The sequence below is a fragment of the Glycine max genome, chromosome 18, assembly GCF_000004515.6.
Source record: "Glycine max cultivar Williams 82 chromosome 18, Glycine_max_v4.0, whole genome shotgun sequence".
In the NCBI taxonomy this organism is placed as follows: domain Eukaryota; kingdom Viridiplantae; phylum Streptophyta; class Magnoliopsida; order Fabales; family Fabaceae; genus Glycine; species Glycine max.
The window spans coordinates 54,846,973-54,861,694 of record NC_038254.2 but is presented as its reverse complement, the minus strand read 5'-3'; the positions used below and the strand labels follow the sequence as shown (position 1 = coordinate 54,861,694).

Sequence of the window (14,722 nt, the reverse complement as noted above, 5' to 3'; positions counted from 1 at the left end):
CAATTAATAGGGTGTAGGTTCGTTGCAAATTTGGTAAAATTTTCTTTATTTGAAGTCATTCTGAATCTCTGATTTAATTTGCTACAATTATATTGATGCGGATAACACTTACAATAAACTAAATTAACTTTAAATAATTCAAGATTGAATTCGATAATTCACTCCTTAAACTTATTCATCAACTAAATGAACTGAATTAATTAAGTTATAATTTTCACTGATTAAATAAATAAGTTAAATTTAAATTATGTATAATTTGACTTGATTGGTTTATGAACTAGCTTGATATTATATATTATTAAATTTATATATTTAATTTTTAATTGATTTTATTTTTGAATAAAATATATAAAATTATAGAAAATAATTATATTTTCAAATTGAATAGAGTTGGCTAGCTATATTAAGGTATATGCAAGCTTGAATTAAGTAGGGTTTGAGCTCAACAAAAACAGTTCATTTCAAACTCAAGGTGATTCAATTGATTGAGTGAGTTGAGCTTGATTTAATTCAATTTGACTCAACTCATCTTTAACTCTTATTGTGGAGCATCATTTCAAATTAAAAATATATGATATATTTGGTTCAATAAAAATGTTGCAAAGCATTGAGCAACTTTCACAAGGATTTACATTAAAATTGTTTCACATTTTTTTAAAATCTTTTGTAGTGATATTATTCTTTTCATACTCATTCTCTCGATTATAGTTTACTACTAAACTTCAATAAATCACCTTTTTTTTTTAAGTGGGTAGGACTAATGATGAATCCTATTAACATTTTTTTTAATATCTCTAAAGGTATCATTATGTTAACTTGTTCACGACTGTCTGATTTTTAACTGAACCTTATTATACATACCATTTCCGTGCTAATAAATTAATTAGTGTCCATTTTTTAAAATAGAGAAAAAAAACTAATATATCTATACTGTATTAACCTACCAGTCCATAACTTTAAGTTTCTTTGTGCTATTAAAGGGAGAGACAACGGTTACAAAACTTAGAAAAAGACTATATAAGCAAGAACCCTAAGAACAAAACTTTACACTTATCTCAATTGAATGTTTCTGGATTATATATGGTAAATCCTGTGTAAGACTTAATTAGAAAAACAAATAATACTTGAAGGCTCTAGTACTTGTGATTAATTTTTTATTTTAAAAATAACTTATAATTGTTGCATGTGAAATAAGATAAGATATCTTCATTAAACTGTACGATGAAAATCGCAGATGCTGGCACTTGAAAGCCGAATGCATGGTTCTTCGGTTCCGGACACTGAAAACACAGTCCCTCTCGAAGAAGCAGCAATGCCTCTCTCTCCTAAACTCGTGTCGTTCCATGGACCAACTCCGTCAAATTCAGGCACAAGTTCACGTCTCTGGTCTCTATCAAGACACCCGCGTGCTCTCCGAACTCGTCTACTTTTGCTCCCTCTCTCCCTCCAAGAACCTTCGCCACGCGCGATCATTCGTCCACCACGCCGCCACCCCATCACCCATTTCGTGGAACATTCTCATTAGAGGCTACGCCGCAAGCGATTCCCCCCTCGAAGCCTTCTGGGTGTTTCGAAAAATGCGAGAACGAGGTGCTATGCCCAACAAACTCACCTTCCCTTTTCTACTTAAGTCTTGTGCTGTGGCTTCTGCACTTTTTGAAGGGAAGCAGGTGCACGCAGACGCTGTTAAATGTGGTTTGGACTCTGATGTTTACGTTGGAAACAACTTGATCAACTTTTACGGGTGTTGTAAGAAGATTGTGGATGCAAGGAAGGTGTTTGGTGAAATGCCTGAGAGAACGGTTGTTTCTTGGAACTCGGTTATGACTGCTTGTGTTGAGAGTCTTTGGTTGGGTGATGGGATTGGGTATTTTTTCAGGATGTGGGGTTGTGGGTTTGAGCCTGATGAGACTTCCATGGTATTGTTGCTCTCTGCTTGTGCTGAGTTGGGTTACTTGAGCTTGGGAAGGTGGGTTCATTCTCAGTTGGTTTTGAGAGGGATGGTTTTGAGTGTTCAGTTGGGTACTGCTCTTGTTGACATGTATGGGAAGTCTGGGGCTTTGGGTTATGCAAGGGATGTTTTTGAGAGAATGGAGAACAGGAATGTGTGGACATGGAGTGCAATGATATTGGGGTTGGCTCAACACGGGTTTGGTGAGGAAGCCCTTGAACTCTTTGCAATTATGAATAACAATAACAATGACAACCGTGATATACGTCCAAATTATGTGACCTATCTTGGGGTTCTTTGTGCTTGTAGCCATGCTGGGATGGTAGATGAGGGTTACCAATATTTTCATGACATGGAATGTGTCCATGGGATCAAGCCCCTGATGACACATTATGGAGCCATGGTTGATGTCTTGGGTCGTGCTGGCCGTCTTGAAGAAGCCTATGAGTTTATACAGAGCATGCCTATTGAGCCTGACCCGGTTGTGTGGAGGACGTTGCTTAGTGCATGCACTGTTCATGATGTGCATGACCATACAGGGATTGGGGAAAGAGTAAGCAAGAAGTTGCTTCTGAAGGAGCCAAGGAGGGGAGGGAATTTGGTTATTGTTGCTAACATGTATGCTGAAGTGGGGATGTGGGAGGAAGCGGCTAATGTGAGGAGGGTCATGAGAGATGGAGGGATGAAGAAGGTGGCTGGAGAGAGTTGTGTTGATTTAGGTGGGTCCATGCATAGGTTCTTTGCAGGGTATGATCCTTGCCCAGATTTGGTTCCTGTCTATCATCTTCTAGATGGATTGAACCTGCACTTGAAGATGGTTAACTGATACTGGTTGTAGTAGTTGCTTTCAGTGAATTTTTTTTATTGGTCTGATGTTGAAATTAGAAAAGGACAAAGGGTGAGCTCTTTTGACATTTTGTACTGTTGATCATTTTTGTGAGTAAATATTTCTTCCATTTATTTGTATAATCTATTTAGGATGTTGGCACACAGCAGGAATGTTAACGTTTGCCCCATTTCTGACAGTTCACTTTCAAATTCCATCTGTTCTTGTTGAAAAACTGGTTCAATTTTCATGATTAGTTTTTATAGCAAACCCGTGAATCAATATTCACCGAAGTTTTCCTTCATTTCTCGGTTTTATATTTCAGATGTTAAGAGTACTATGGGTTTTGGTTTAGCTTATTTGGCTAAACATGGGCATGATCTTCCAGCAGCTTGATACTCAACTAGGATGGCATCAAATTCAAAACTATGATTCAGTTTGATGCTTGGAATTTGTTGCGAAAGAACAAAAGGATGGTGGATGCCAATTTCACTATCATCCACCAATGATCATTACATACGGAAGAATAATACCAATTAGCTATAACCGTTTCTTATTTTGCGGCCAGCATAACTATCTCCGCATATGTAATCTCATATATGGAGGTCTTTTTGTTTTTAGCTTTCTGGGTCCAACTATATGTTGGGGTCTTTAATGCTCCTCCTGGGCCTTCTGATTGGGTTGTCTCGTTATCACTTTGGGCTCCTGCTAGCTTTTTTATAGTTTTTACCATTCTGTTTTTTTTTTCCCATTACCTATTCTGGAATGCTGGAGGCAGAGAGCAGTGTCTTATTTAAACTGTCATTAGGTAGAGAAGTGTTATTAGTTTGTAATATGAGTACTTATGGCTTATCATAATCATTTTTCCCTTTTGAGAAAGGAAGGTAAATTTTTTCTATTAAGTTTATAAGAAATCTTTGCAATAATCAATAGAATTGACGTAGTGGTTTAGATAAATTTGGGAGAAACCCAAAATTGTGAGCTAAATTCAGTCTCTGGAAAAAGCCATGTCAAATCATATCCACTGATCTTAACACTTTCCAGCGTAAGTCAAACACATAATAGGAATATAATTTGATTAGGTGGCAACATTTGAGCCTAGGATTCACTTACCAAAATTTTGGTGTTTTAATAAGTCCAATCAATCCACACTACCACTTCAACTTCTTCCAAGTGTGTGGTTGTTACTTACGATCACGCAGGAAATATAGTGGATATCCTCTACATCCGTTCACTTGTTGCCTGTGACAATCATTTCCATATCAATCTTTAGTAATTTCTAAACAACCAAAGAATGGTCAACAAAGGAACCATGGATAATACATGAACATAGTAGACACTTCGTGAATGGAAAATAGGACAAGACAACAAAAACCTTACTCAAACAAAATTCCAAATTAAGGTACCAGAAGGTTCCCATTTTTCTCTCCTTTTTAAAGCAAAATCTGCTCCTTCCCTCCAAACCAATTCTTGTACACTAAATACTCAAATAACGAATTAAGTGCAACACCATCATATCCTTGTAGTAACACTTCATCACTAGACACTCAAATAACAAATTAGGTGACCATAATTTGCAATCATAAAATGTCTTCTGCCCTATGTTTCTCAGTCTCCCCCACTTTGATGCACAAGCCTCAAGACCTTTCCAAGGACACACACCTCACAAAAGCCAACAACAAAGACAAATCATGCAAACAATCATTGTTAGATAACAAATTCAGCAAGAGGAAGATTTTATCATCTGCTGTTATTGGGTTGGGCCCAGCATTGGTTGGGCTTTCTACTGCTCAGCCCACAAGAGCTGAGCCAGAAAGCCCAGCTGCTTCCACCTCAAGCAGAATATCATACTCAAGATTCCTGCAGTACTTGGATGAAGGTGCTGTCAAGAAGGTGGACCTCTTTGAGAATGGAACAGTTGCTATTGCAGAGATATACAATCCAACCTTGGAAAAAATCCAAAGGGTCAAAATTCAGTTACCAGGGTTGCCTCAGGAGTTAATAAGGAAAATGAAGGATAAAAATGTTGATTTTGCTGCTTATCCCATGGAAGCTAGTTGGTGGCCTGCAGTACTTGATTTGTTGGGAAATTTGGCTTTTCCTTTGATATTGCTTGGTTCTCTAATCTTGAGGACATCAACTAATAATCCTGCTGGTGGCCCCAACTTGCCCTTTGGATTAGGAAGGTATGAATTTAGCAATGAGTATATGTTGCAGTAACTAGCAAGTTTTTGGTATTTAGACAATTAGTATTCTTCATTTATTTATTTTTCTTATTTTTTAATTAGGAAAAAAAATATATGCATATATGCTAAGTAAAGCTGTTGATGGTTCAGTTTAACACAGAAAACCGAACTAAACTGGTTATAATTGCCAAGAACTAAGCTGAACTGGTTCTTTGGTTTCGGTGATGAACCAGTTCTGATTCTTTGAACTGGTTTTGAATCGGTTTTATTCATAAAATTGGTTTGATAATTCTCAAAATAACAGTAAAATGAGCAGATACAGAAGGGAAAATTGCAGCAATAAGGTAAATGAGTGCTTACCATAGATATAGATAAACTAGTTTTCTCTGAATAATACCTAGAGTCACAGTAGGAAATTAAAAGGTTAATATTCCAAGCCAATCATCATGATTTTAATAGGAGTACATACTTAGATCATTGAATTTTATTTTATATTTAGCATATGACACTAACATAGATATAAACTAGTTATATTGAACAACTTCCTTGACATTATTTCATTTGATGATAATGTTAACTTCAGGAGTAAGGCAAAGTTTGAGATGGAACCAAACACAGGAGTTACATTTGAGGATGTAGCTGGAGTGGATGAAGCCAAGCAAGACTTCCAAGAGATTGTTGAGTTCTTGAAGACCCCAGAGAAGTTTTCTGCAGTTGGAGCAAAAATTCCCAAAGGGGTACTTCTGGTAGGGCCACCAGGGACTGGAAAGACATTGCTGGCCAAGGCAATTGCAGGAGAGGCTGGGGTTCCTTTCTTTTCCCTATCTGGATCAGAGTTCATTGAGATGTTTGTGGGTGTAGGGGCCTCAAGGGTGAGGGATTTGTTTAACAAGGCAAAACAAAATTCTCCTTGTCTGATATTCATTGATGAGATAGATGCTGTAGGGAGGCAGAGAGGTACAGGTATAGGTGGAGGGAATGATGAAAGGGAGCAAACACTGAATCAGTTGCTCACTGAAATGGATGGTTTCACTGGAAACACCGGAGTTATAGTCATTGCTGCCACCAACAGACCTGAAATTCTTGATTCAGCTTTGCTTAGACCTGGGAGGTTTGATAGGCAGGTATGTTAATGATTAACCCCTCCCTATCACTATAAATTATTATTGATTACTTTAATTTTTGAATGACTAGTGTAAACTATCAATCAATCAGAATTTATTATAAGTATAGTCTTTAAAGTAGTTATTATAAAAGTCAACAAATTTATCATATATGACAAAAAGTTTAATTTCTATACATTATTAATATAAACAAGGTAGGTATGACTTTTAAACTAGTTATTAAAAATTCAACAAAATTATCAGACATGACAAATTTTAATTGTTCCAATAGGTTACTGTTGGATTACCAGATGTAAGAGGGAGGGAAGAAATATTGAAAGTTCATAGTAACAACAAGAAGCTTGACAAGGATGTCTCTCTTAGTGTCATTGCCATGAGAACTCCCGGATTCAGTGGTGCAGACCTAGCAAACCTCATGAATGAAGCCGCCATTCTTGCCGGTCGAAGGGGCAAAGATAAGATCACAATGAAAGAAGTTGATGACTCCATAGATCGCATTGTGGCAGGCATGGAAGGAACCAAGATGACTGATGGCAAAAGCAAAATTCTGGTGGCTTACCATGAAATTGGACATGCTGTTTGTGCGTAAGTACATCAAATACATATGTTGATAAAAAAAATTAAGGCCAGTGCGGTTTGAGAAAATGATTTTTGTTTTTACTTCTATTTCAAAATTTTCATTAACCGAAAATTTGCTTTACTTTATTTCCTGTTGTTCAATATTTGTACAGAAAATAATGTAAGCAAGGAGATCAATTATTGTAATTATTTTTATTAAAAAGAAATGAAAACTGCCAAAAAGGCCTTTAGAACACTTTTTGAGAGTGAAATTTCTAACAGCTTCATATTGTTCAACATTTGAATTTGTTGTCTTTGAAGTGTAATTTAATAACGTTTACAATTTGTAGGACACTGACACCAGGGCATGATCCAGTACAGAAAGTCACTCTAGTTCCCAGAGGCCAAGCCCGGGGCTTAACATGGTTCATATCAGGTGAAGATCCATCTCTCATCTCTAAGAAGCAATTATTTGCTAGAATAGTTGGAGGCTTAGGGGGAAGAGCAGCAGAGGAAGTCATATTTGGTGAAACTGAGATAACCACTGGAGCTGCTGGGGACTTGCAACAAGTTACACAAATAGCAAGACAGGTTAGTAGTATCAACAAAATATGGACATGGATTCACTCTAGTCACTTTTGCATGCATTCACACATTCAATGCAATTATAATTATTGAATGAAACAACAAGGTTCAACATAGTTGGTAGATAGTTAAATTCCTAAAACTTGTTGCAGGGATTCGATTCCCTGACTATGCATATGGAAAAAACTGTTGGGAAATGTAAAATTCACTTCGATAATCTCTACCTCTTGTTTCATGGCGTCCAGCTATGGGAATACTTTGCTTAAAAAAAACTATTGGATGAAGATTGAACATCTCCGATCCCAAATGCATGTTTTAACTTTTAAGTCTATTTTACTGAAAATTTTATCCAATAGTCATGTAACGGTTTTAAATTACTGACTGCATGAATGCATGAAGAGTGACTATAGGAATCCGGATCCTCAACAACATTATTTCCTTTTGTGGAATGAGAAAGGAAATTTAGAAATTACCATATGCTGACAAATTGTCATAATTTTTTGCAACAGATGGTAACAGTGTTTGGCATGTCAGAGATTGGACCATGGGCATTGACTGATCCTGCAGTGCAAAGTAGTGATGTGGTGCTACGAATGCTGGCTAGGAACTCAATGTCAGAGAAATTAGCCGAGGACATTGATAACTCAGTGAGCCAGATAATAGAGGCAGCATATGAAATTGCAAAGAATCACATAAGGAATAACCGTGATGCAATTGATAAATTAGTGGATGTGCTACTTGAGAAGGAGACCCTTGGTGGAGATGAATTCAGAGCTATATTGTCAGAATTCACTGATATTTCTTCAATTAAGATAGATAGAATCCCTATTCGGGAATTGATCGAAGCATAAGTGTAATTCAAGGGATGAGAAAGACTATATAGCTTTGTAATGGAGTAGGATGACGTTGTACATGAGTACTGGTATAGAGCTTAGTTTTGAGATAGTATTTTGTTGATAAATGATAATTGCCTTTCATCTTGTTTCAGAAGTTGTATGATATTATTATTCTTGTATTTACTATCACTGTTTTTAACCATGCATAAAACTTAAACGTACGAGCTACCTTTTTACTTAATAAAATTTGTGAAGAGCACGAGAGAGACGCTGACAGAATAAGTTAACACTTAATAAGTTATAACTAGGTATTATCACACCGACCCACCAAAAGAGTATTATGATGGAAGTGGTAAAATGTGATGTTATGCGGCAAAGTGGCTTTTTCATTTATAAGCAGTTACATGGGAAAAAGAAATAGTCGATGGTTTCTTAAGTGAGTTGGGGTTTGTTCTTATGGCTAAGGGGTTGGAAGGTATTTTGTTCATTCTGCTTATGAACAAGCACTTTTCTATGTGGAGCTACATGCAGAATATGAAAGAGGAGGGTCAGGTTATCGTGGTAGCGGAATATGGGTTTGGTGTACACAGTGAGGTGGAGGGAATGTATGCAGAATTGGCCATATGAGGGTTGCTGGTGTAACGTGGTGGTGTTGGTGGAATTGGGAGATTGGGGAAGGGAAAAATGGTATGTTCCGTAAAATTAGGGCATGTTACTTAAAATTAGTTCAAAATTACTTGCAAGATACAAAATTAGTTTAGTAAATTTTAATTGTTAGATAAAATTAATTGTTAAAATAAATGAAACTATAAAATGACAAAAAAAATTATAATTTATTTTAAAAGAATAATTAAAAAATTAAATAAATATATTAAAAATAAAATAAAAATATAAAAAATTAATAGTTAAAAACTAACATTTTAAAAATATTACTTCAATCTTAAAGAAATGCTAAAAACTATTAAAAGAGTTTATTTATGAAATAATCAAATAAATTTTTCAACTAATTAAAAACTAACTATAATACCTTCCCCAACATAATCAAAATACACCGCCTTGAATTCTGGGGTAGATAAAAAGCTTGTGAAGATTTTGAGAAGGATGGCTGGCTAATCATTGGTGCAGAGACATGTTTTATTCATACGAGCACTATGAAGACTCACGTTTTCTGCTCACTGTTTAGTGGAATATAGTTTCTATATTTATGACATTGTAAAGTTGTCCAACCAAACTGTGGGCAGGCTGATAAGGGCAACCAATATCACAAATAGTTGCTTCCCACCAATTACAAAGCCAGCTATCTGAATCTCCCTATTAGGGAACAAGTTACTCAAGTTATCGCCTTCCAGAATCAAGAACCCTATTGAAACCAAGTAGAGCTCCGTGTACATTAACCCTGATATCATTAACCTTCCAGTCTTTCCAAATGCAAGTTCACTTGTATCAGAGATATAAGATTAGTTGTCTGGTTAACAAAGAAGGAAATGAGGAAAAGATTGTTGAAATTAAAAACTTATGTACTAATGTGATCTTGGGTTGAAGTTTATACTATATGGTGTTTATGTAACGTTGAAACTAAGCTTATGGTCAGTGGAAGGAGCGGATGATGACTAGTGAAGGAGGAAAGATTGCAGTTAGTATGTGCTCTGTTTTGGGCACTACTTGGTACTTGCTGCAAATTCAGCAGAAAATTGAAAGCACTGTGTGCGGTAGTAGGCAATTATTTTGGTGGGTATTAAGAGTAGGCATGGCAACTGGGCGAACCCGTGAGGTCCACCCTGGACAAGCTCCGATTTTGATGGAAAAATTCTGAATTGATCGGATCGGAATCGGATTTTGTCCAATAATCAAATTCGGATTCGGAGTCGAGGATGGAATTTTCAATATCCATCCCGAACTCGCCCCCAAACTCACCCGTTAATAATTAATATATAACACATTAAAAATTATTAAATTGAATTTTATGTTAGTATTGGATTGAATTTTATATTTTGGTTTGAGAGGCGGAGGCGGGAAAAGGAAATGGGAAGTGGTGGGGTAAACAATTAATAGGAAATGATTCGTATCACTAAGAAAAAATTAATAAATTAACAATAAAAAAAAAAAAAAACTCACCTACATCAGGGTAGCTTCTGATATTCGAACTCGTATCCATGCATCTTTTAATCAAAATCCCTGTGTAAAACGTTGCAGAAGCAATAGCAAACAAAAAGGCCAAGCTTAACCAACCCCGAGATGCGAGAGTGTACGGACAAGAGAGTATTCCAACACCTAGGAACCAAATCCAAACACAAAACTTTAGCATTTTGTCACTTTCTGTTATTTTGTTTTCTTAGAAAACACCGTAGCATATTGAGGTAACAAAAAAGAAAATGAATTATTTCTTTAAAATAAAGTGATTGAAACATAGATTTCTCTTAGAAAATAAGTAATATGAGAAGATACAAGATTGGTTTGCTAGTTAAGAAAAAATGGAAATGATGAAAAAGGTGGCTGGTTTGATCTGACAAAAAACTAATAAAACTAACAATTAATACTTGTTGATAGAAAAAAAAAAAAAAAAAGAGTACATGTGATAGAAACCTGATATTGCATTGAGTCCATTGAAGCAGGTGTGAAAGAAGGATGCAGTGTTTTCGGTAGAAGGATAAGAGTCTGTGACTTTCTCCTCGTCTTTGGCATGCCCTGACTCGGGTAGCAAAGGAACGTTCAAGGATGAATTGTGGGGAAAATTTTTAGACTTTTGAACGAAAATGGACACAGAGACTGATGAAAAAAGTTGGATTGTTTGCAACAAGCACAAGTTTGCAAATCTCAAAGGTTTGATCTTTCTGGGTGGATTGAAGTCGGTAACTGAACTGCTCTACTTAAATTCATTAAGCTACATACCATAATTTACTTTCGTGAAGTAGTTGAAATGTTCAGATATCATTGTGGCCAGTTCAATATATGGACCACATAAAAAACCTTGTGAAGATGTTATTTTCCTAACGATCAAAACATTGTTCTTTCACAGCTGAAGAATAAATCACAATTGTAGATTTTTTAAAATTTGAATATCAAAATTGCAGAAAAAATAAAGAAATTTAAGAATTACAAATTAAAGGATTATCAAAATTATAATTTACTCTGAAATTAGTAACTTGGTATTCATGGACGCGTGGGTCTCGTGCTGTTTTTTTAAAAATAATAATTGATACTGAAAAGTGAAAAGTCACTGTCAACACACAATCACATGATTTTATTCTTATCTCCCATGAGCAAAACAATTACACTTTTCTGTTGATCCCCCAATAATGATTACATCTTTCTCTGTGTTTTTTTTTTTGTCTATGGTGACAACAAGGTTAGCACCTAAAACTTTGTACAGACTATCAAAACTTCTTACATGTTTTATTTTCATTTACATGAACAAAGATAATAAGAGAAATTGAAAAACTAAAATAGAATACTTTGAAAAACAAAAATAGAATACGTTGGTTATAAATAGAAAATGAGAAATGGGAGTTAAGGGTATCTTTTACTCTAGTATTCGAAATTAGAATAGTCTTAACGAGAGAGAGCTTGAGAGGATAGGAAAGAACGTGAATAGCATCACAAGGAGAATTCTTATTGTAAAAAAAATTTACTCTTTTATTTTTCATGTATCTGGTGTCGGTAATTTGTCTTCCTGTGCCTATGACTGGCTGATTTTCTCCCTTCTAGCGTTATGATATAATTTTTGCTTGTAAACCACAATTCTTATTAATTGAATTTCATAATTGATCAGTCAATTGAATTGCTCTCCATGCTGAATTAGTTGATGCAATGATGGCTATTGAAATTGTATATAAGAAATGACAGAAGAATCTCTGGTTAAAATGTGACTCATTATTGATAGTTTGTAATTTTAATTTTGACTCTTTAGCTAGTTTCGCGGAAATTATAAAAAAAAAATAATAGGTGGAAGAATTGCTTAATTTGCTTTAGTGAAAAACATGAATTGAAACATGTGCATGCCTCTCACGGTCTTTAACATACTGAATTTTGTTTGGGGTAAATCTCTCCCTGCTTTCTTAAGGGAGGAGTTCATAATTAGAAATTGTATTGGTCTTTCCAATTTTAGATTTAGATAATTGTTTGCATGGGTTTGGTTTTGCCCCCATGTGGTTCCTTGATCTCCTTTTTGCTTTGGTTGAGGTGCTAACATAGTTGGACTCTATAGGGTTATTGTCTTGGATTAAAAATCATGAATGTTTCACAATCCATTATATTATAAACTAAATTTACTAGTGGTACCTGACTTAAGTGAGAGTTCCACTAAGTAAATTAAAGTCTGGTTAAGTGTCTTTGTCCTAACATGTTTTTTTTTTATTTATAAAAATAAAAAGCAACCAAATAAATATTAGGTTTACACCAATTCACATGTTCAACTAACTGAATTGCATTTCCTTCATGTTGAGCATGTGTTTACTGCTTAGTAGATATATCCAATTTTACACCCCTTTTTTTTAATCTTTTCAGATCCTTTTCTTTTTCATATTCACCAACTATTACTATCACAAACTCTCTCATTGGTTTTTACCTTTTTTTTTCCACTTAAGATACATTCAATCTCATGGGTGAAAAAATCTTTTTTTGAGGACTTTTTTTTTTTTGTCGTAAGAATGGACCACTGCATTGTCAATTACAATTGGTGGACTATTTCCATGACAGAGTTGTAGCTCCCTGATATTCCCATTACTATAGCTGGTATTATTATTATTACTATGATTACTGTCTCACACTCAAATCTCCTGTAACTGCCTGAAATCTTCAAGTAGCAGAAGCATGGAAGCAAAATAGAGGCCGTGACACTTAGAAACGCTCCAACCAGGGACATGAGATAGCCATAGAAAGGAACAACAAGGGCAACAATGGTAGTACCAATTACCATGACAGTGCTCACTAAGATGTTGGTCACTCTATTCTTGTATGTACTTGGAAGCAAGTCTTTCAAAGCATTGGTAATTGGAGTTGCCATCAAAGCATACTTGGATATGGGATTGACCAAGGTAATATATATTGCTAATTTTGAGCTTACTTTGTTCAGTGGCAGGTTTAATGTTATTTGTGATTCAACGTCAGCACCAAACATTAGATAACCAATTATAGCCATGGATGCATAACCCACAGTGGTTAAGAGAAAGCATAGAAGTAGGACCTAGAAAAGAAAAATAAAATTCATTAGAGACAAAAACTAAGAAATACATCCACTCTTTACTGAAACAAGATTAAATTAACCACACTAATTCAAATCAAACATAAGCTCTACCTTATTCGATTAGTGCATGCACTTAGTCATTTTAGAGGAGCTAAATTCCAGATATTTGAAACAAATTAAACATCCAAATATGAGAAATTGGTAAAACACTTACATTAGAGAACTGGTGTTTGTTTGTCATGGAATTGTACAAGGTAGGAAAGACAGGATGTGCACAATAACAAAAGGCATATAAGCTAACAGCTGTGGGGATTCCATTCCAATTAACAGAAGTTCCCTTTTGATGAAAACCAACTCCATCGAATGTTGCAGTCCATGAAATAGAGAGGATGATGAAAGCAGAAGCAAACACTCCACTTGCGGATACATAAGAAAGTAGACTTAAGTTATCCAACCAAACTGTGGGCAAGATGATAAGAGAAACCAATATCACAAAGAATTGCTTCCCACCAATTGCTAAGCCAGCTATCTGAACCTCTCCAATGGGGAATAAGTTACTCAAGTTATCTCCTTCAAGAATCAAGAACCCTATTGAAACTAAGTAGAGCTCGGTGTACATGGACACTGATACTATTAACCTTCCTGTCTTTCCAAATGCAAGTTCACCTATATCAGGGTAGGTTCTAATGTTCGAATACTTATCCATGCATCTTTTAATCAACATGCCTGTGTAAAACGCTGTAGTGGCAATAGCAAACAGAAGAACCAAGCTTAACCAGCCCCCAGATGCAAGAGCATATGGAACTGAGAGTATGCCAACACCTGTAAACCAAACCCACATGCAAAACATCATCTGTAGCTTTAGGTAACAAAAATTAAAATAGAATTTAATTATCTCTTCAAAATAAACTGAATTAAACATAGATTTGTGTCTGAAACTGAATATGTAATGGAAGTTCATGTGTTGTAGATTATGAAACCTGATATTGCATTGAGTCCATTAAGGCAGGTGCCAAAGAAGGATGCAGTATTTTCCGTAGAAGGATGTGAGGCTATGACTTTCTCCTCATCTGTGGCATGCCCGAACTCACGATGCTCCCACTCGTGTAGCAAAGGCTCATTCAAGTACGAAAGTTTTTCTGACATTTGAACAAAAACGGTAAAAAGATTGATGGAAAAAGTTGGATTTTTTTTCTTTGGCAATAAGCAGAGGTTTGCAATCTTAAAGGTTTGATACGTGGGGTGCACTGAAGTTGCTGGCGGAACTGCCCTAAATACAACAATTTTCTACCAGAATTCACTTTCTTGGAGTAACAAAAACGTTGAAGATAACACACTATTCAACAACTTTTGCTGCCAATATGGGCCACATTAATATAACCTTGTGATTTACCTAACAAACAAAACTTTGTTCTTTCACACAAAAGAAAGCTTCAGTATATTTAGCATTTATTGGACGGATATCGGCATGTGT

The 14,722-nt window shown here is 35.5% G+C and overlaps 4 protein-coding genes across 4 annotated transcripts; 2 read left to right on the top strand and 2 right to left on the bottom strand.

Moving 5' to 3' along the window:
- The first annotated feature begins 1,096 nt into the window (after window positions 1-1,096).
- Window positions 1,097-2,947, top strand: LOC100787179 (pentatricopeptide repeat-containing protein At2g36730). Its single transcript, XM_003551686.5, has one exon. The coding sequence runs from the start codon at window positions 1,260-1,262 to the stop codon at window positions 2,775-2,777; it is 1,518 nt and encodes a 505-aa protein (XP_003551734.1). The 5' UTR covers window positions 1,097-1,259; the 3' UTR covers window positions 2,778-2,947.
- Window positions 2,948-4,019: 1,072 nt separating this feature from the next.
- On the top strand, window positions 4,020-8,214 carry LOC100788601 (ATP-dependent zinc metalloprotease FTSH 6, chloroplastic). The gene is made up of 5 exons (XM_003552481.5): window positions 4,020-4,963; window positions 5,547-6,087; window positions 6,359-6,672; window positions 6,996-7,236; window positions 7,740-8,214. Exons 1-5 carry the CDS (start codon window positions 4,365-4,367, stop codon window positions 8,079-8,081), a joined length of 2,037 nt encoding a protein of 678 aa, XP_003552529.1. The 5' UTR covers window positions 4,020-4,364; the 3' UTR covers window positions 8,082-8,214.
- Window positions 8,215-9,011: 797 nt separating this feature from the next.
- On the bottom strand, window positions 9,012-11,220 carry LOC102660204 (amino acid transporter AVT1J). Its single transcript, XM_041011855.1, has 4 exons — window positions 11,195-11,220; window positions 10,650-10,924; window positions 10,182-10,337; window positions 9,012-9,504 (listed from the first exon to the last, which is right to left on the bottom strand). Exons 1-4 carry the CDS (start codon window positions 11,218-11,220, stop codon window positions 9,269-9,271), a joined length of 693 nt encoding a protein of 230 aa, XP_040867789.1. The 3' UTR covers window positions 9,012-9,268.
- Window positions 11,221-12,550: 1,330 nt separating this feature from the next.
- On the bottom strand, window positions 12,551-14,486 carry LOC100786627 (amino acid transporter AVT1I). Its single transcript, XM_006602845.4, has 3 exons — window positions 14,229-14,486; window positions 13,463-14,070; window positions 12,551-13,248 (listed from the first exon to the last, which is right to left on the bottom strand). The coding sequence occupies exons 1-3, from the start codon at window positions 14,392-14,394 to the stop codon at window positions 12,733-12,735; spliced, it is 1,290 nt and encodes a 429-aa protein (XP_006602908.1). The 5' UTR covers window positions 14,395-14,486; the 3' UTR covers window positions 12,551-12,732.
- Window positions 14,487-14,722: the final 236 nt, after the last annotated feature.